This window comes from Hypomesus nipponensis, chromosome 19 (assembly GCF_054491055.1).
Source record: "Hypomesus nipponensis isolate SF chromosome 19, ASM5449105v1, whole genome shotgun sequence".
Taxonomy (NCBI): domain Eukaryota; kingdom Metazoa; phylum Chordata; class Actinopteri; order Osmeriformes; family Osmeridae; genus Hypomesus; species Hypomesus nipponensis.
Genome location: NC_140379.1, coordinates 7473303 through 7493053, shown reverse-complemented (window position 1 = coordinate 7493053; position 19751 = coordinate 7473303). Strand labels below are relative to the sequence as shown.

Sequence of the window (19751 nt, the reverse complement as noted above, 5' to 3'; positions counted from 1 at the left end):
GACATGAAATAGTGATGCATGTCAAGGATCCAAAAATGATTTCTGGGCCACCGTACATTTTCTGGAATACAGCCTTGTCAAGGGATTGAGATTATTTACATTATAGAATGTGTTAATAGAACACATTGTGTATTCTCCGTTACTGCATCTTGTGCAACAAAAAATCTGCATAATGGTTTCTTTAGCTGTGTTTATTGTTTTAGCAATTCATGCTTGGAAAGACTACAGTGAATATTAAACTACAGTGAATATTAAACAGTCATATCCAAAGAAGGGAATTTGGGAACTTGAGGGAAAACAATTAAAAGTGGCAGAATACATTACAAACATGCATATTTATTTGAAGTCAAAACAATTGATTTTGACATGGATGTGTGTATTTAATCAGAGAGCTTGCTTCTCAGCAAATGTGATGTCTATCTGCTGCAGATCCATGCCCTGTACCTGTAGCTACTTTCACTGGCTGAACTGAAAGGATACCAAACCACTTACTGTACGGGTGTTGGGTTCTGTCAAAATGCCCTGGCAACAATACATGAATATTGCTTAACAAATGTTTTACTCCCAGCTGGCATGCATCATCGTCAAGCCTCTATCAAAGAACGTATTTAAAATATATTCTTTGATACTCATTACACAGGGATATAGGACTACAAAGCTTGAGCTCACTGTTACCGCACCTATGCCACACCGCCCTACTTTGGGTTTATACCTGCTAGCTGTCACGTTTCTCCTGTAAATGCTTTTGAAGCTTTGTGTGTGAGAGTAAGGAACGCATCAGAATTAGTCTAATAGTCATGCTTCCATCAGCAATAGGCTTATAGAGTATGTTTCAGCAGGCTTTTCAATTTCCTTTTCTTTTGAGGCTATTGTTTTTTAAGGATTATTTTCATGGATGGTTTGTTCTGGAATATCTTGCAAAATTATATTGACTAAAAACATGCCTAAAGAGTGAAACTGTTCCATTTGTCTTATTATCCTCCCCCTTACTTCTTACAATGCCCTCCCTCCCTCCCTCCCTCCCTCCCTCCCTCCCTCCCTCCCTCCCTCCCTCCCTCCCTCCCTCCCTCCCTCCCTCCCTCCCTCCCTCCCTCCCTCCCTCCCTCCCTCCCTCCCTCCCTCCCTCCCTCCCTCCCTCCCTCCCTCCCTCCCTCCCTCCCTCCCTCCCTCCCTCCCTCCCTCCCTCCCTCCCTCCCTCCCTCCATCTTTCATGGTCACAGACCGCACTAGCAGTAGCTGAGCTGAGCAGCTCGTGGTTGCAGAGAAGAATGAGGGAGAGTCTGCGCGTGGTTAGGCGGATGGCCGCCAAGCTTCCCTGCTTCTTCTGGTTCGTGTTGCTGTTTGTGGCGGGGGGTCTGGTGCTCTTCATCCACCTGGAGGACCTGTCTGAGATGGTGCAGCGACAGGAGCCTGGTGAGTACTGGCAAAGTCAAAGTGAACTTTATTGTCAATCAGACCGTGCAACAAGTAGTTACAAAGACGATCGAAATTGTGTTGTCCCAAATACTCCAAATGTGCAGGTAACACAACATTTTAACATTTGACATACTCGTGCAAACAGACATCATGTAAAAAACAACTTATACGATAAAAACAACATATATGAGTAAATTGCAAAGTGCTGAATGGCAGCATGGATACTAAATGTTATTATGCATGTGAAGTGCATAGTGCAGACATTGAGCTTACATTGAGTTGAGTATAATAAAACATAAATAAATCATAATTTAGCAGTCAGTTGGTCCTTAATTAAATTCAATTCGAAATTTATTTGTCATTGTCAAAGAAAACAACAAAATTCTGTTTAGAGCATTCAAACGGGATGTAACATTCTTAGTGGGTGTATGTGGTGCAGGAGCACCTGTTCATCGGATGTTCTTGAGTGTGTTGAGTAGTCTTATGGCCTGTGAGAAAAAGCTGTTGCTAAGTGTGATAGTCCTTTCTAGCCGGACCATAAAAATATGGGAATCTAAATTCTTATAGTTCCCAAGTACTCCTCATTGAAATGTGATATTCGGGGTGAGGCTCAATGTGGACGATGCTCAATGTCGATTGACCAATGACAGGCTCAACGTTGCCTTGACCTACCTTTCAAAGCACTCAGTCCCAACATCATGATGGGAGTGAGTGCTGTGGGCCGGTAGTCGTTCAGTGTTGATGCTGGGGATTTCTTGGGTAGCGGTGTAATGGTGGTGGCTTTGAAGCATGTTGGTATGATGGCTTGGCTCAGAGAGGTGTTGTAGATATCCGTGAGGAGGTTTGTCAGTGGGTCAGCACAATCTCTGAGCACACGCCCAGGTATGTTGTCAGGTCCTGCAGCTTTCCTGGGGTTCACCTTGAGTAGGGTCGTCCACACGTCAGCTGGGAGGGAGGGACAGGAGAGCTGAAGGAGAGATGCAGCTACCCCAACACCCCCACTATCTTACCCTCTCAACCCTGTCACGCCTTGCGCCGACAAACCGTAGTAACTGTTGATGAGTTGTGCCCAGACATTGCCAGTTCATTAAAATGAAAATGATGCAGAGTGCCCTTGGTTGTGTCAGAGGGTGCGGGTAGACAGCACCTGCTCCAGCAGAGGCCCAGCACAGCAAGACTGAGTCCCAGACAGGCAGAGCCAGAGCTGGGGAGACACCACTACTGTGTGTGGGTCTATCATGTGTCACCGGTGCTGTGTGTCATCATCAGGATCAGTACAGTTTCCTGCCTCTCCATCAATAAGGGCCACTTACAGAGAGTGGGTTCTCTACAGGCTCTAATATTCCACTGATTGTCAGACGCTCTCAGGAGAGACATGAGTCCACACACACAAACACAGACATTCGTGCACACACACATTCAGTATGTGTTCAATTCGGTACATGCGAGCACATATAACTTTGCACGAACCAGTAGACAACGAAAAGACACAAAGTTATTATGTGACTGTTGAGATGGCCTTTCTACCTACTTATTTAACAGGGGCATTGTGCCAAGCGAGATAGCAAGAGTAACATTGTCTATTGCATCAAGGAATGTAGGTGTGTGTAGGCCATGCATTTAAATAATTTAAAGGTAGACATCAGGCAGACAGCACACTAACTCCAGTCCAGCCTCCTCTCTTTCCAGAGTTGGCCTGTTCATTTCAATATGAAAAAAGATCAAGTGAGAGAACCTCACTGTCTTAAATGATGTATGAAATAGAGAATGTTGTGTACCCCTCTCCCTCCCCCGCCACTAAAGAACACTGAACGGGCAGTATCTCTTGCCTTAAGCTATGGTGCCTCACTCGAGCACAAGCTCATATCTAATAGTGTTGAGTTTTAATACATTGGGTGTCAGCTTCTATCTGGCTTCCCTCCTCTGCTCATCCTCTTTGTTTGCCTGGGAGTGCACCGGAGTGCTTTGGTCCCCTATGGTCGAGATAACACATACAATGGCAGTGGAAGCAGCAGTTTAACAGGCAGCAGTCTATCCCCTGAACTCCAGAGTAATTGTTTAAGGACAATTGGATGAGGGGAGGGGGTGGGTTAGGGGCGTTGAGGGGTTGGGGAGACCACTAGCAATCTCCTGGGGAATAGAAATGTTGAAAGAGGTAACAGCTGAGATAAATTGCACAAAATTTGCCCTGCAAGGTTTTCCTACCCAACTCTTTATTTTCCAAAGTACAGTCAATGTGGGCTGGCCTGCTGTGTGAGGCTGAAAGGAAGGAGAGGTTGTGTCCTGCCTCCTTCCCCTGTTAAGGGATGTCCTCAGTCAAAGCGCCACATAGCCAAGCAATCAGCACTCTGGAGGATAGGGCAAGCACTGTGGGTGTGTGTGTGTGTGTGTGAGAGGGTGGGTGTGTGTGTGCCTCGCGACCAGGTCACACACTACTGTACTCTCATGTTACCATAGATAGTAAAATGGCACAAATGCATTGTTTTATCTTGTTTCAGTGCTAATTATCCTAGCATGCAAAGTACAGTGTTAGCTAGCTCTATTTGGTTTCAGTATCAAATCCACAGGGATATCTTGTGTACCTCCAGGCACTGTGTGAAATTGCACAAATTGGACAAAAGCAGAGTTTTGCCATTTGCTTTTCTGCTCTGATTACACCCGTTACCATGAAAAGAAAATCCTATCAAATGTCCTTGACGTATCTTAATGATCCATCGTTAGGCAGCCCCAGTGTGGGACGATGGTAAAAAGCCATCTGCTAAAAGAGAACACGTCAAAATTGCTATGTGTGTCATGCCACAACTCAGACAGTTAAGTTACAACTCATACCACGATGATGACATGCAGCGATAAGTTGACGTGCAACAAACAACGTGTGTGCGTTTACACATATGGCAATGTGTGTGTGTGTCTGTATGTTCATGTGGATGTCTGTGTGGATGTTTACTGTATGCTCCCCATGTGAACAGATATAGGAAATACAGTGCCCAGTCTTGCTGAAACAATTTGTTTGAATCTGAGAAGGCAGAGTAATTCTCAGAATATTCTGCTGTGGAATCTTTTCATGATTTCCCTAAAGACTAGATAATCAGCTTATATAAACAATTTCAAAACGTGACAAAAGAAATGCGAAGGCTGATATTTCAGACTACGCTTTCCCCCATGTTTTTAAGATCTTTCACGTTGCTCTGCATTAAAAAGAAGCCCCACGGCATCTAAAACTTCAGCTAAAACCATTTTTTTTCTCTACATATGCCTCTATACTCACCTCCTTCTATCCCTCCATCCCTTTCTCTGCACGTGGAGACTGACTGCCAGGAACAGGGCATATTGTTTCAAGCTGGAAAGTAGAATTTGATCTCTCTCCGTCAGAGGTCCAGTAATCCCTTAAGCCGTGTCTGTTTGCAAAGTCTAATTTAGTTGTCTCTTAATGTAATTAAATTGTGCTGATGACCTGGAGCCATGGGGCTGTGCAGCATCACTATGCAAATCCAGCCGTAGATGTTTGTAGGGGGGAGATGGGGATATTATTTTACTATCCTCCCATTCTTGTTCTGCAATGAATTTAACAAAGACTCGCTTTGTTTAGTTCTACAGCAGCATTGTACGCTTCATATCTCACACAACAGGGACCTCACTGGAAAGCAATACCTTGGCAAGGTTGCGTCAGTCATTCTACACTCTAAAGTGCAGTACAGTTAGCCTTTGGTGCAGGTGGGACCTGGTTTTCACAAGTATCCTAAAAAAAAACTGAGCTTGAACTTGCTCATTAGGTTTTGCGGATCATGTGATTACCTGGCATAGCAATCCAGGGACTACCATGGCAACCGGGTGCTCACGCCAAGTCTGTGATACAGTGATATTTACTTTTTCACACACGGACTGTGCTGAGGGTACCTCCAGAGCTGGTAGAGTAGGCTGAAACAAGATCCAGCCGAATGGACCTTGCTCTCATGCCCACATCACCTTCTCTCTCTTCAGATCCTCTCAGGGATCACAATTGGATTTCCAACCCGAGTGCACAACAGCCTCACCAAGGTCATGTGCAGTTCTATTAACATCTATGCCCCGGGTCATGCCACAAGCTCTGGAAACATAATCTGTTTTCCAGGCCATCTGATCCCACATCCGATGGCTGGCATGTTTTTAAATTGATTTGTCCTCGCCACATTTGCCCTTCTGATAGTGAATGGATCTTGTGAAAATAAAAGTGAGGAGAAAAGTTTAAGAAATTGCAAAAGTGGTTCCAAGAAGTTCTTTATATACTGTCTGAAATTGTGAATTACAATTCTATAGATTTACCTGGTTGTTTTGTAGAAGGCATCTGTTTTGTCACTGGTGTTTTTTTTCTCAATTCTGGTGTGGTCCTTTTGTGTGATGGAATCCACTCGATGGTGGAAAACAGCAACAAATCACATTAGTGCAGGACTGAGGCCTGGACAGGCGCTACATCTCCCCAGCAACCATTTCTCAATCTTGAACATGAAAAACTTCAAAACAGCTGATCTGGTGCAATTCAGTAAGCCATGAAATATAAAATGTTGCTCCCAAAGCATCCATATAAGACAGATTCAGAAAACTAAATTCATCAGCACAGAGTGAAAAAATAGATGCTAGGGCTTCCTTCCTTTCTACTTTGAAAGACAAATGGAAAGACGCATCTTTTGAACTTTCCACAAACAGTCAGGGTCAGAACCCAGATCAAGGATAAGAGCAGGGACGGCTTACCCTGGCAGGGGGTGTCCGACTGCCCTTTCTCCAGGGCTTTGTTAGAATGAACTCTATAGGAAATCAAAAAGAAACTTTGGTTGAGTACAAGGTGGATCCAGCAGAGAAGCATCTTTTTGAAATGTCTTTGAAGGCTGTCGTATGGTACCTTGCCACTCCAACTAGCACATCTACCCCGTGTTGTGTCACTCACAACCCTGAGCCGAGGGTTTTGTGTCTCCGATCACTGGCTATAACACAGACAGACAGACAGACAGACACAGAGAAACGAGAGAGAAAGACACAAAGAATATAGAGAGGGAAAGCAACAGAAGCAAATACGGTCACAGGCAAACTCAGAGACCAAGAGCCACACACAATACACGCACACAATACACACACAATACACACACACAATACACACTCACACAACACACACACACAATATACGCACACAACACACACATTCACAGAGGTGTGGTGGCTTTTGCTGTATCTGGACTGAGCGGTCTGATTGCTCATGGTCATACAGTCTTTGACAGAAATCAATATGACACACGGTTATTTGTTCAAAGCACAGAGCCCTCACAATTGATCCATCCATTCTAATCCACCACATTTTCAATAAGGAACTCAGAGGATTCAAAAGGATATTGGATGTCTCCCCTGCCCAGTACAACTAATGACATTGTCTTCTTATCTTGTGCAATTAAAATGAACAGGTGAGATAGCTAAGCCAGGGACAGGGCCTAGCGACACTGATTAAAGTAGTCGGGATGTTTATTCACCATGATATGGTCATCCCTGTTTTCAGTCTTAAAAGTTGAATTGCCATGGGAACACCAATTAATCAAGACTGGATTGGTTCTCAAAGACTTCTTACGTAATGAGTAGCAACATGAATATGTCTAATACAGAGACAAAACTAACATTGGGACTCCTCTCATAACCAACTGGAGGGAAATTAATCCACTGTTGCCCCCCCCCCCAAAAAAAAAATTTAAATAAAAAAAAGAATTCAAAGAGAATATTCATCCAGTTTGCATTGCATATGTTTTCAGTTTCTGTTGTTGTTGTTTTTTTCACACACAAGTTTGATTAAAAAGTAATCAAAGGTGGAACAGTAGGTAAACTAGGTCTGGGGGATTTCTGACAGTGGAACACTCCCGCCGGGCTGATTTAATAAGAGGGGGGGGGGATGTTCCATAAGCACTGTGGTTTTCAGTCATGACTGTCTTCTTATGAGGCTGTTGGTGGAAACTTCCAGTTCTGTCAGGAAGCTTGTCTTCACCGTCACACTCACTTCAGAAAGCTCACAGCAAGAACATTTGTCTTTATCACAGCCAAGGCTTGAGATCAGTCGCAGACTGAAGCGTGTGAGCAAGGACTGAGCAGACCCCATCTCCCAGCAGGCTGGTGGAAATCAGACCGAGTCACGGACACACACACAAACCAAGGAAGAGAAAGAAAGAGATGGAAAGAATGGAGAGAGAAAAGGGGAGGGATGGAGGGAGGTAGGGAGGGAGGGAGGTAGGGAGGGAGGGAGGGAGGGAGGGAGGGAGGGAGGGAGGGAGGGAGGGAGGGAGGGAGGGAGGGAGGGAGGGAGGGAGGGAGGGAGGGAGGGAGGGAGGGAGGGAGGGAGGGAGGGAGGGAGGGAGGGAGGGAGGGAGGGAGGGAGGGATACTTATATAACCAGTGCTCTCACCAAGGAAGCAGCTTGGGACATGACAGGCAGTTGCTTTATATGGTAAACACAATAGCAACAGCAATGTTCAAGGTCTTTACATAGATGCTTCAGATTTACTTTAGAAAAGATAAAGCCTTCTACAAAACCTATTAGTCCTATGAGCATGAACCATAAAAGCTAGAGTGTATTCACTTCCTTTGAATGGCTCCATGTAAACGTCCATGTTGGTTCCTTTATTAGACCATTGAACCCTATTGCAACTAGTAATGGTGTAGTAAAGGGTAAGTGAAATATGTTTATTGAACATGGTGTTGAGTACACCAACTGGTCTCACACTACAAAGTTTACACGCAACCAAAACACAAAATCAAACAAGGAGATGGTAATGGTGTGCAGTCAGAGACAGCCACCTTTGAGGTTGTTACGTACGTGACATATTCCATGTCGTGGAAGGAGCTGTGCACTGTGAGGATTTTTTTTTCTCAGTTAGATTCCTGCAGTCTCCTCAAAAAGTAAATTGTTCTCAACAGTGACAATTTGTGAAGAATTTCAAAAATTACTTTAAATCAGCCATTGCTCCAATTTCTCAATTTAGTGTACATGTATGAAATACATGTAGTACACATACATTTCTAGCTGGAGGGTTCTGGAAACTGTATCTGGAATAAAAACATTCTCATCTCTAGATCACTAAATTCAGTCATCTTTATTTCTTTATTTAAGTTGGCGTTCCTTAATGTATGGTCACATGATTGGGCTGGAACAAAAACATCTGGGCCTCTACTCAGTCACACAGGCAGTCCTTCAGGACCACTATTATGTAGTGAATCAGTCTTGGACCAGCAACCTGCCCCACCCACACCCTGCAGAGACTGCCATCACTCTAATCCTTTGACAAAGCACTAGGGTCTGAGAGGTAGGGAGTAAAACAGAGATAGACAATGAGACAGAAAGATATGGGGCAGAGCGGGAAGAGGAGCACGGGGGAAAGAAGGAGACGGAGAAAGAGAGAAGAGAAAGAGGAGCCTATTCACTGCGTGACACGGCAAAGCCAAAGCCACGAGGAGTGGAGTTTGTGACCGGAGTCTTGGACTCCCCTGTCTACGCCCATCCTTCCTACCTCTCTGACCCTTCAAAAAAGAACAAAAGCTTAAGCCCTCCTGCCGTCCAGAGTGATAACAAGCTGTCAGGTTCTAAAATGTAATCTGCTGACTCGAGCGAGGAAGTGGCCGTGACACTGGAGTGGGCCTGCCTGATGCTTATCTGTCTGAATGGCATGTTGTGACGGAGAGAGCATTGGGCCTGGCAGAGGGACAGAACTAGCCAGCAGTGCCTGGACAAAGGCTCCACCAGCGATAGCACACAAATTCACCGCCTCCCCTTATTTAAAACAGAAACATGTACGACAGTACATCAAGCTAGAGGAACTCCCTCTCCTCTTTTATTCCTCCATCACAATGGTGATGGTGGTGAATCATCAGACGATAAATGAAAGAAGGAATGCCGATAAATGGAGGGATAATAGTCTGTTAGCCCATGACAAGATTTTGCGAGCAAGCTGAAGGTCCTGTTCCCTAAGTGAGACAGCTCTCAGATCTCAACTAGCATGCAGCTTCCGTTGATTCTATCTGGGTACAGACAGTTAGATGTGAAAGCCATATTGCTGCCAACAGTCAGTAATAATGCACACTTCAGTGGGCAGAGAGAGAGAGAGAGTTACAGAGAAAAGAGGAGAGTGAGAGAAAGGGAGAGAGAGAAAGAAAGAGAGGGAGAGAGAGATAGAGAGAGGTAGAGAGATGGAGGGAGATGGCAAGTAAGAACGAAAGAGAGAATCTGTGTGATTTGGAAACTGTCAGCAAGCTGAGGCTAGTAAATCAATCCAGTTAGGGAATCACCTCCCCCCTTTAACAAGGGGATGTCAGATAGTTAATTGGCCCAGACTCTTTCTCTAAAGTACTGACCCCCTGTCCTCTTTGTTTCTCTCAAATTATGAAACTAAAAAATAGCCTCCTAATGACCCATGCCCAGCTATCCAGGCAGTTAATAAAATGCACAAAAGGCATCTTTGATTGTGTTAGCCATGAAACTCCTGCAATTTAGACTTTTTTTTTTGTTGGGAGTTGTGTGGGGTTATTTCTCTAATAGGGTAAAGAGTTACATTTTCTGATCCTCCCAAATAGCATTTTACGGTCTCAACAGCAGTGTCAGAGTGAATAAATTAGCCACGGTGAGCACATTTCAGGGTGGGGTAGTCACTGTTTTATTACAGACGGGAGCCTTGTGTTTCTCAGTGCTTTTGAGGCTATCGATCCATGAGTAGCTGTCGAACTGTATGAAACGGATACTTTTAGCTGCTCTCTTTGCTGCCCAGTTTGAGAGTAATATGCTCTGCTCTGGAAGCTTTTAAAAACCCTCCCTCTCTACCTGCCTCCATCCCTCACACCAAAATGAACCGGCAAGCATTGAGAGGCAGTTTTGAAGCTGTGCTGAATTATTGATTAAAAGAACATGAGTAAGATAACCATGTCATTTTGATAACATTTCGCACACCCAAGCATAGCTATATAGTTAACACTCTACCTAGTTGACCATGGCAATGATGTATGAATGGGAGGGTAGGCAGACTGTATGTCAAAGCTTTATGTTGTGAATCCTTCTTCCTCATCAGTCATACTTTAGACCTAACTGGTCTCTGTTTGTACCTATATTTTGGCTCTGATTGGTAGAGTGGGAGGAATTGCCTTGTAGCATAGCAGCCCACCTTGAGGTGAAGATTAACTGGTTAACTGGAATGCTGGTGTGTTTACAAGGAGCCTCAGAAGCTGGTTTCAAAAAAGCCAGTATGAGAGAGAGAGGGAGAAAAAGAGGAAAAGAGCTTGAGAGCGTTTAAGGAACGAACCAATGCTGTTGTTTTTCTAGAACCCTGGCTGACAGTGACCAAACATAAAATGAATCTCATCATGCTATCAGGCACGACTCCATGGTTAAGAGTGGAAATTAGAAATGGGCTCGGTCGGATCTGAGCCCATCTCCTCTCCCCTCAGGATCTCCTTCTCAGCAAAACACTCTTACCCTTCCTTCTCTTTCCCTACTTCCATCTTATATTTTTCTGTCCTTGTTTCCCCCATGCGTCTCTTCTCTTAGCGTATCTTAGGGAGACACACAGACTTTGTCTGGGGTGTCTGCCATGAATTCAATCAGGTGAGACTGTGCAATTAGGGAGCACATGTTTTACATCAATTATCCCACCCCCACCCCACCCATCGTACCACCCCCAAACCCACAACAAACCACCTTCTGTACACACACGTAACACAACCCACACACACATCCTACCACAGCGCCCCAGCTGTCTGGGCCATCCTACAATCTGATGAAATTGAGCAGCTTTTCACCAGAAGCCATTAATGTCAAAGTGTGGCTGGGACCACCCGTTATAATCCTCATTTCCTATCCCAATCCAACCAAACGCATTTTACATGCAACCTTGAGGTTGAATAGGGCAGTTTGTCTAAAGGGCTTGAGTGGCAGTTTTAAAGGCGTACATACCCTGGAGCCTTTTAACTTCCCTTCCTTCCTTATATTGAAAAGCTTTCAGACAGCTGATAGGGAGCAACATCCTCTTTGTAGAATCTGAGGCATTTTCACAAGTGGGTATTTACTAAATTAGACTGAAGGGAGCCTGTAAGGAAACACAGGCCATTAAATCACACCAAGAAAAATTGAGTAGTTTACTAGCCATATCCTATTTGCTCTGTTGTTTCAATGAACAGCAGAATGAGAGATGGATCCCATAATACAATTTTTTGTTATGATATCCGGATAAGTGTCTTTGAGGCATTTTGTCTCCCGATAGACCACCGTAAAAAAAATGTCAAGGCTTGTATTGCATGGGGATTGTCTGAGAATGGTAACGGAAAGGATTTACCACAACGTATAGCAGTCTGTTCTTTATTCTTCGCTCACTGGCTATTGCTGTTCCTGTGTAACAGTCAATAAATACATCTTAATGACATGTTATGCAAAGGATTCTAGCCACCATTACCTTGAGGCCTTGTTTAAAAAGACACACAGTTACCTATTTCTTCCAATTAATTACCAGGCGAAGACTATTCGTGACAGGACAAGTACCTTATGTATATATTTGTATACATATCTTCTTAATTTTTTTGTTGATAATTTTATTGTGTGTGTTTATGTGGAAAGAGGATTCTGAAGAATCCGCTCGAAAAATGGTAGAGTACCGTTAAGAAATAAGCCCACTTCAATGGAGGGATTTGCAATGCCCACTCAGAGGGTGGGAGGGAGTCTTTTAAAAGCAGCCCCTTCCTAGGCTGTGACTGTCTCCAGCCACTGTTTTCTTCAACCCACAGCCAAAAGCCATTCTCCTCCAGACCCTGATAGTGGGGGGGCTCTTTAGTATCTTTATATCCCTCTGGGTATTGGTTGCCCTTTTCTATTTTTTAAGAGAGTGTGTTTGGGTGTGTGTATATACGTGATGTTACTCCATTCTGTATGCACCCTCACCCCCCTCAGATTGGATAACAGTGTCTCTTATAAAACTATTCTAATCCCATCTATCCCATCTCTCAGTATTACTCAGGATTTCCTCGTTTCTTCAGGTTCAGGCTTGGTATTTCATCTGTTTTTTATCAAAAAGCATCTATCTTCTTTTTTACCCAGCCTACATGTGATTTCCCTTCGATTCCAGAAGAAGCATCATTCTTTTATATGAGATACTTAGAACCAGTGACCCCACCATGATCAAATGTTTGCCTTTTTATTTCTTTATTATTAACTATTTTTTTCCTCAAAAAGATCACATGATGATATAAAGTTCCACACCCCGATCAATGCCGGCTCAGAGCTGACAAATACGTCCAGGCCGCTGTCTGTCCCATCCTCTTAAAACTGACCCCTAAATGGCAAATCTATCAATTGTGTGTCAATCCCCCTTGCCAGAGCAGGCTCAGAGGGAAGTGAGGCAGCATTAATTATGAGACGCTGTAGCTCAGAGCGACAGTTAATCTTTGTCATTCTGCTCCTGGAGACGTTGGGATCCGCCACCAGTGTTGGAGCCAGGTCACAGCTCTTGACCCTTAGCTGACAAAATAAATTCTGCTCATGCCGCTGTCTGGGCCTAATGGTTATTTGCCTTCCTGGAACCTGGCCCCAGGGTAGGCTAGGCTAGGGAATAATGTGTGTGTGTCTCTGCCATCCTTGGAAAGTTTTCCCTGTTAGGAGGAACAATCAGTTACTCAGTTACAAGAATAGGTGGTGCAGATGATATCAGATAGAACACCACTCTCACCTTGACTGTATAAAGACCCCAAACTATCCAGAATAAAAAGCATAACCTGGCCTCTGTAACCTTAGATATCTACAGCTAGAGAATCTATGCTGTTGATCAGATGGCTTATTACACGTTATGCAAAGGTGATGTGTTATTTCAGTGTTACATTAAGAACATTTACTGGTCGATCTTGACTCAAAGTCTTGGTCTGGTCTCGGTATAGATATGCTCTAGTTTTGGTCATGTCTTGGTCTTGGCTTGACTACTACACTGGTGTAGGGAGCTGATTCACACACACCAGCCGGCAGAGCACGGAGACAACTGAGAGATGCCTCACAGAGAGAGCTTTTTGACAGAATTGGGGCACTGTCTCGATTATTATACCACATACCTCCTTGGTGGCCTTTTGTGTGTGCTTAATATCCTCGCAACCAAAGGCATGTCAACTCTCTGGAATAGTTTCAAGGCTATTCGCATAAATATAACTGTCCTGTGTGAGTGCATTCATGATAGGCATCCATCTGCAGACTTAAAGAATGCAAACCCACTCTAGCCAGGCATCGTAAGCTTTCTAACAGTATGCGGGGCCATGGACACAGGTACCGCCAATAAGAAGAAGAGATTCCCAAGCCGCTTAAGCCGTTAATTCCGTAAATACCGTCACGCACGTTATGCTCAAATACATGATTTATTTGGCTTTCATCTGGTTCACACCGCGCACCTCCAGTCTTCTGGCGTGTGTGTCAACGCTCCTTACGTCTAGACAAAAGTTACATTCTGCTCTGTTAAGGAGGATGCCACCCAGGTGACAGGCAGTGAAGAAAAACCCTTTGACTTTGTTCTCTACGAAGATTAATGAGGCAAAGGGGTGTCTGCGTCAGTTTTGGGCCATCGTCTGATGGAAGACAAGCGTGATGTGTTTGCAGAGGGAAAGCGATCCCATGGAGCTACTCTTTTCTCTTGATGGGGAACACATGCTTCTTCTCATCACTAGGCAGGAGGTTGGGGATGATGATGGGGATTGGGGTTGGTGGAAGAATGGTGTTCTCAGTATGTGGCAAGGTGGTGTGATGGCACTGGAGTTGATGGAATGGGGCTGTGCGCTGCTGGAATCAGGATGATTGTTGACTGTATGAAGTTCAAAGGCAGCAACAGCAGTGGATTCACTCCATCCCTCCACTCCTTATGAGGAACCCCAACAGCTGCTCCATCTGCCAGACATAGCACTAGCTTCCACCGCTGCCTCTGTATCCACGACAACAAACTGGGAGTGGCACAGCAGGCTCGTTGCCATGGTGAAACTGGGGAAGATGACTTGTGGAGGAGACGCCACGCCCATACAGAGAGAATCTTAATCGTTACTGTTAGAATATCTATTGAGACATTTTGTCAATACAGTGGTGTGAATGCATTTTCCCTATCTGCAGAAATATGTTTGCAATATTAGCTTTTTCCTACATGGGTCCAACTGATATTGACTGTGTAGGCTGACATCCCAGAATCTTTTCTGACAGGTTTGTCAGTACATACAACAGAACTGACTTTGTGATTTGCTGAGTCATGCTTACCTAATGAATGAGGGAGACATTAGCATTGTTAGCTGTCTTTACAGATTCTCTCATTTGCGTATTCAAATATTTGAATAGAGATCTGTCAATAAATGAAGCTGTATTTCCTGGACAGCCATAAATTAGCTTAGGCTTCATTGATAGAAGGACAAACAGCCATTCTATGGACACATCCTGTTCCAAATGGCTTGGATAGCCACAAGCAGTACCGATTAATGACTGACCACATCAGAGAGGTGATTGGTGTCCAAACGGTGTCCAAATTTAAACAGTCGATTAGCCCAGCCTCATTGTTTGCACTTTGTCTAATGGTCAAGAGAGAATGTTGGCCTTGCATGTCAGCTCTGCTTAATCAGGGGTACAGTATGCATATTCCAGGGCTGGGATCAATTCCAATTCAATCCAGTCGGTTCAGGCAGTCAAAAACACCAAAGACACATACTTTTCTTCTTACTACCACTAATGTGAAATTATTTTGCTTACATTCAATTTTGGAATTCTATTTCAACACAAGAGTTCATAAGTATCCATTGTGATCAACCGTCTGTAAACCAACACAGTGTGTAGCCATCCTAGGAACACAACACCTTTTTATTACTGAGTCTCACTTCAACCTAATTCATCACCATCTTCGCAGAGCGCAAAGACAAAGCCAACCTGCTGAGAGCAAAAATCAATCTGTCTTTTCTCCTTCAGTCCAAGGCCAGTAGCAAAGTGAGATCTTTCATTTCAACGTGTCTCGACTCTCGATGGAAGCCAGGCAAGCGGGCAGTAGAGACATGGTCAGGCTCCCATTGTGTTGCCAAGCTCGGCTAATGAAGCATCTCAGTGTCATTTTGCCCCATGTGCTCTCTTCATGCTCTGTCCTCCTGGTCCCTGATCTGATTGGGGCCACAGTGGTGGATAGGCTTGGTACCCCTCTTTTTAATTACATGAGCACAGGGTGATCGTGGCTTAACCTATGGTGACCGATACCATGTTTTTCTCATACGGTACCAATGCTGAAACAGTCATGCCTCTTAATAGTGCTTTTTCTCTATGGTTTTTAATGTTAATATTCATCCAACCAAACAAGATGACATATAGGGTAAGGTTATTTGTGTTATGGCAATTGTGACAAAGGAAATACTGTTGAGGTAGGCAGTAGTTGAGAACAGTTCATGCCGTTTGTATAGAGTAGTTTGGAGTTCCTGGTGTTTTGACAAATACATTATTGACCATCCATTGACCAGGTGGTAGATGTCTTCTTTCTTAGGAAGCACTATTAAAAAACCTTTACACTCATTCCAACATTACAGAAAAAAATAAAAAAATAAAGCATAAACATTCTCACATTCTCAATCCTTAACCGCTGATTAGAAGCAGCTTGAATAATGCATGGGGGGGGGGGGCGATCAGTGGCCTCCCCGTTGACCAGTGATAAATCACAACCGTATTATTATTCCTGTATAAGTTAAGGAGGCGATAAGTAAGGTGCCAGCAAGACAATGATAAATACTCATCATTTTCACTGGAGACGATGGTGAAGGGTTTTTTTGTGATCTGCCAAAAGCTATCTTGACATTTGGATTATTGATTCTCTTTATTCAAAGGTTCTTTAGATAAAGTATTTTCTTTAATTACGTCTGAGACAGGTATTATAGCCTTCAATTATTTGGTTGGATTGAATTCATGCATTCTACTTCAGTCGCTTACTAAAACTAAGTTCTAAAACTAAAACAGCGAGTCTCCCGGTCCTGTCCAACATCTATAAAGTTAACAATGGATTTTGGTGTTTCAAAACCCATTGACACTGTGTGACTATGTTTAGCCTGTGTTCTGCTCCTCTCTCTCACCAACCGTCTCTGGAGGAGGAGATCCCTCTCTGAATTGCTCCTCCCAAGGTTTCTTCAATTTTTTCTCCTTTTGGGAGTTTTTCCTTGTCTTCCTTGAGGGTTTAGGTTGGTTGAGAGGCAGTTCTATGGGCGTATGTGAAGCCCTATGTTACATGCTTGCGTGTCAAAAAGGGCTATACAAATACATTTGAAACTTAAGCAGTGTAGATCACGTGAATTTATGGATACTGATTGGACTTAAATACATCAACACTGTCAAGTGTGTTTATAGACCTAGCTTTTAAATACAACTTTAGTACATTTACATTTACATGTATTCATTTAGCAGACGCTTTTATCCAAAGCGACTTCCAAGAGAGAGCAAAAGAGTATTAGTAGTATTACTAGTATTGTTGGAACGTGTTGTAACACTGTTTGGGGGACAATACCTTGACTTTTTGGGTAGTTTAAGATGTATAGTAGTCATTTGTTGGCTACTAAGTTCCTCAAATTGGGAGTACCATAAGTGAATGTGTGGAAAGATGAATTCCTCTCCTCTTCGCTAGTTGACTGTTGGAAGTGATTATGGACAGTTTTAATGTAAGTCTATGTTTAAAACACTGACGAAGATTTTTTTCACACGCAAACAAATTGAGAGCATCTGCTCTGTGTGGATCAAAGAAGACATTGGAATACTTTTTTTCATTCTAATTTACTATGATTTTACAACAATTCCTCAGTATATTTGTTCTTGTTTTGGCATGTCTATATTTAAATGTGACAATACATGCAACATCTGGAGTGAGTTAAAGAGGATTATCATTAAAAAATAAATTAAAGTCTGGTGACTGAAAGACATTAGGTCCTTTCTATATTTCTAGGAATAAGGATTGGGCTCATTTACATTAGGTGCTATTAATAACTGTATTGCTTATTTGGCTGTATATAAGACAGTATAAAGCAATGGCTATAATTTGACAGCACGCATGAAATCCTTAGCACATAGTTTTAGTACTGAATGTCACTGACCATTTAGTTTGGATGAGGGTACCCACATACTTTATTTACAGACAGTAGATGGAACATTGTGCTTATACTGTGCCATGCCTGTCAGTGTGTTGTTTCAGCTCATCACCATAGGGTATACAATTATGTATTTCAACAGCTTTATCAATGAGAGGAGGATTCAAAGGAATTCACTGATAATTACTGTCATGCTGTCAGTGTTCCCCCAGTAATCATCCACAAAATAGTAATCATCCTATGTAGTTTCTAATGGGCACCAGAGAACACTCACACAGTGTGTGTGTGTTGGTTTGTGTATGTGTGTGTGTGTGTTTGGGATAGCTTGAGTGACTGCTGCGTGTGAGTGTGTGTGTGTATAACTGCATGTGTGCATGTGTATATGCTGCCAACTGGGAGGAAGCAAATCTCTCTTCCTGCCCCCCCCCCCCCCCACACACACACACACACACACACTCTGATGTTGTGGTGCTTTAGCCATGGTTAAACCAGGCAGGGTGGGCTTGTGCCTGGCATGGGTTTCTGGCATGCCTAGTTAGCTGTGCAGCCGTCCATTCATGTGTGTGCTTACATGCCCTTCTTATCAGGGTCAAACAAGTGCACCATATCTATGCAGGCGTTTGATTATCACACCCTGCAGGGGGGAAGAGTCTGTTTCTACTGTCTCACTGTGGTATTTAGCGCTAGTGGTCATTGTCTGTTGGATGTGTCTGTGGGTCAAACTGGGCCTGGGGGTCACAGATGTGGAGAGGGGGTGGTGGGGGTTGCCAGGCTTAAGGCCTCCTGTACAGATAGCCAGAGTGCACCAGGGTGGAATGGTGCTAAAACTATTCTTTTGGAGTCTTGGCAATAAATAAAAAGATGAAAACACAGATTAGGCTTGATTCTGGTTGATATGCATGACTGCGCCTGCTTGGTGGTTAAAGCGAGGGAGCCTCAGCTTATTGAGAACAGCGTATCATCACGTTCTACGATTCCTCACTAATATTAGGAGGCTGGCCGATGAGTAGTCAGAAGTTCCTCCCTCCCTCCCTCTCTCTCCCCCTCTCCCTCTCCATGAGGTCAACCCCAGGAGGAAGCAACGTATAGACTCGGAGAAAGTCTGTGAAAGCAAAGCTGTTAAAAGATTCCCATTTGGTTAATGAGGCCTTCACTCCTGCACTAGGGTGAGCGCACCAGTTTGAATAAATGAACATCTGCTTAGAATATCTCAGTTGTGTGGAAGAGAACGCTGCATCCCAGGGCTCTACCCCCCCCCCCCCCCCCACACACACACACACACACACAAGGTCTTGAGGGTCCTTCCGACCATCTCTTTAGAGAGGGAGAGATTCCATGGTGGACGAAGGTCCTCGTTACCAGACAACTTCCTCCCTGACAGGATGGGTCAGCGGTTTAGATTAGCATTTTAATAAGGAGGCCATGGAGGAGCTCAGCGGGATGACCGAGCAGGTGACACTCAGAGTATGTAAATGATTAATTACCTGGAATACATTAGGATTGTTCGCTTGTTAGAGAGATGAGGAGCCTGGCAGAATATAAATGTATCGATACAATCTGTATGTAGAGCCGCCTATCGTCCTGTTCGCCCGCTAAATGGAAGGTGACAGTAATCTAGTAGGAACTAATGAGATTTTCTCAAGTTAATGTATAAGAACAAAGTCTGGGAAAAATTGCTATAAAAGTGTACGGCGTAGCCATAGCAACTACAGTAGTTAGTCTCAAAAAGAGAAAGGTTTCCAACGTCAGTTTGATCGAGACGACCATTAATGACAACCCAATTACACCATACTCTGCAGTGTTTAGTAATTGGAAGGCATAAAGGAGAAAACAATTGCAACTAGGTTGTAAACCAGCTTGATCTTATATACTGTTTAAACTGACCTTGATACTTCCTTCTCTTTATTCTCTTGGCGTAAGGTTACCTGGTGTAGAAAAATGCCCAGGCTCATCCTTGATATACAACATATTATTAACAAGCTTCAACGTCTAATTAAATATTTTCCAAGGACAGGGAGAAATTATTAACATGGTAATCGTAGTATCCGATTCAAACAATATAGACCTACTCACCTTTTCTAGGCACAATTAATGGAGTATAATTACAAAATCCAATAAAAACTCCACAACGTATTCTGAACACTGACAGACACAGGTGGTGGTTGAACACGAAATTTGTCATGGACTGTGGACATAGTGAATCATGTATCAGATTGAAGTAATACTAACGTAATTATGCTCAG

The 19751-nt window shown here is 43.6% G+C and overlaps 1 protein-coding gene across 1 annotated transcript in view; it reads left to right on the top strand.

Annotated features, from left to right (window-relative positions):
* Positions 1-1268: 1268 nt before the first annotated feature.
* chst8 (carbohydrate (N-acetylgalactosamine 4-0) sulfotransferase 8) overlaps positions 1269-19751 on the top strand; it is a 68407-nt gene continuing 49924 nt past the window's right edge. The window contains exon 1 of the mRNA XM_084681577.1: positions 1269-1417. Coding sequence (XP_084537703.1) covers positions 1269-1417 — 149 coding nt within the window. The remainder of the gene's footprint in view (positions 1418-19751) is intronic.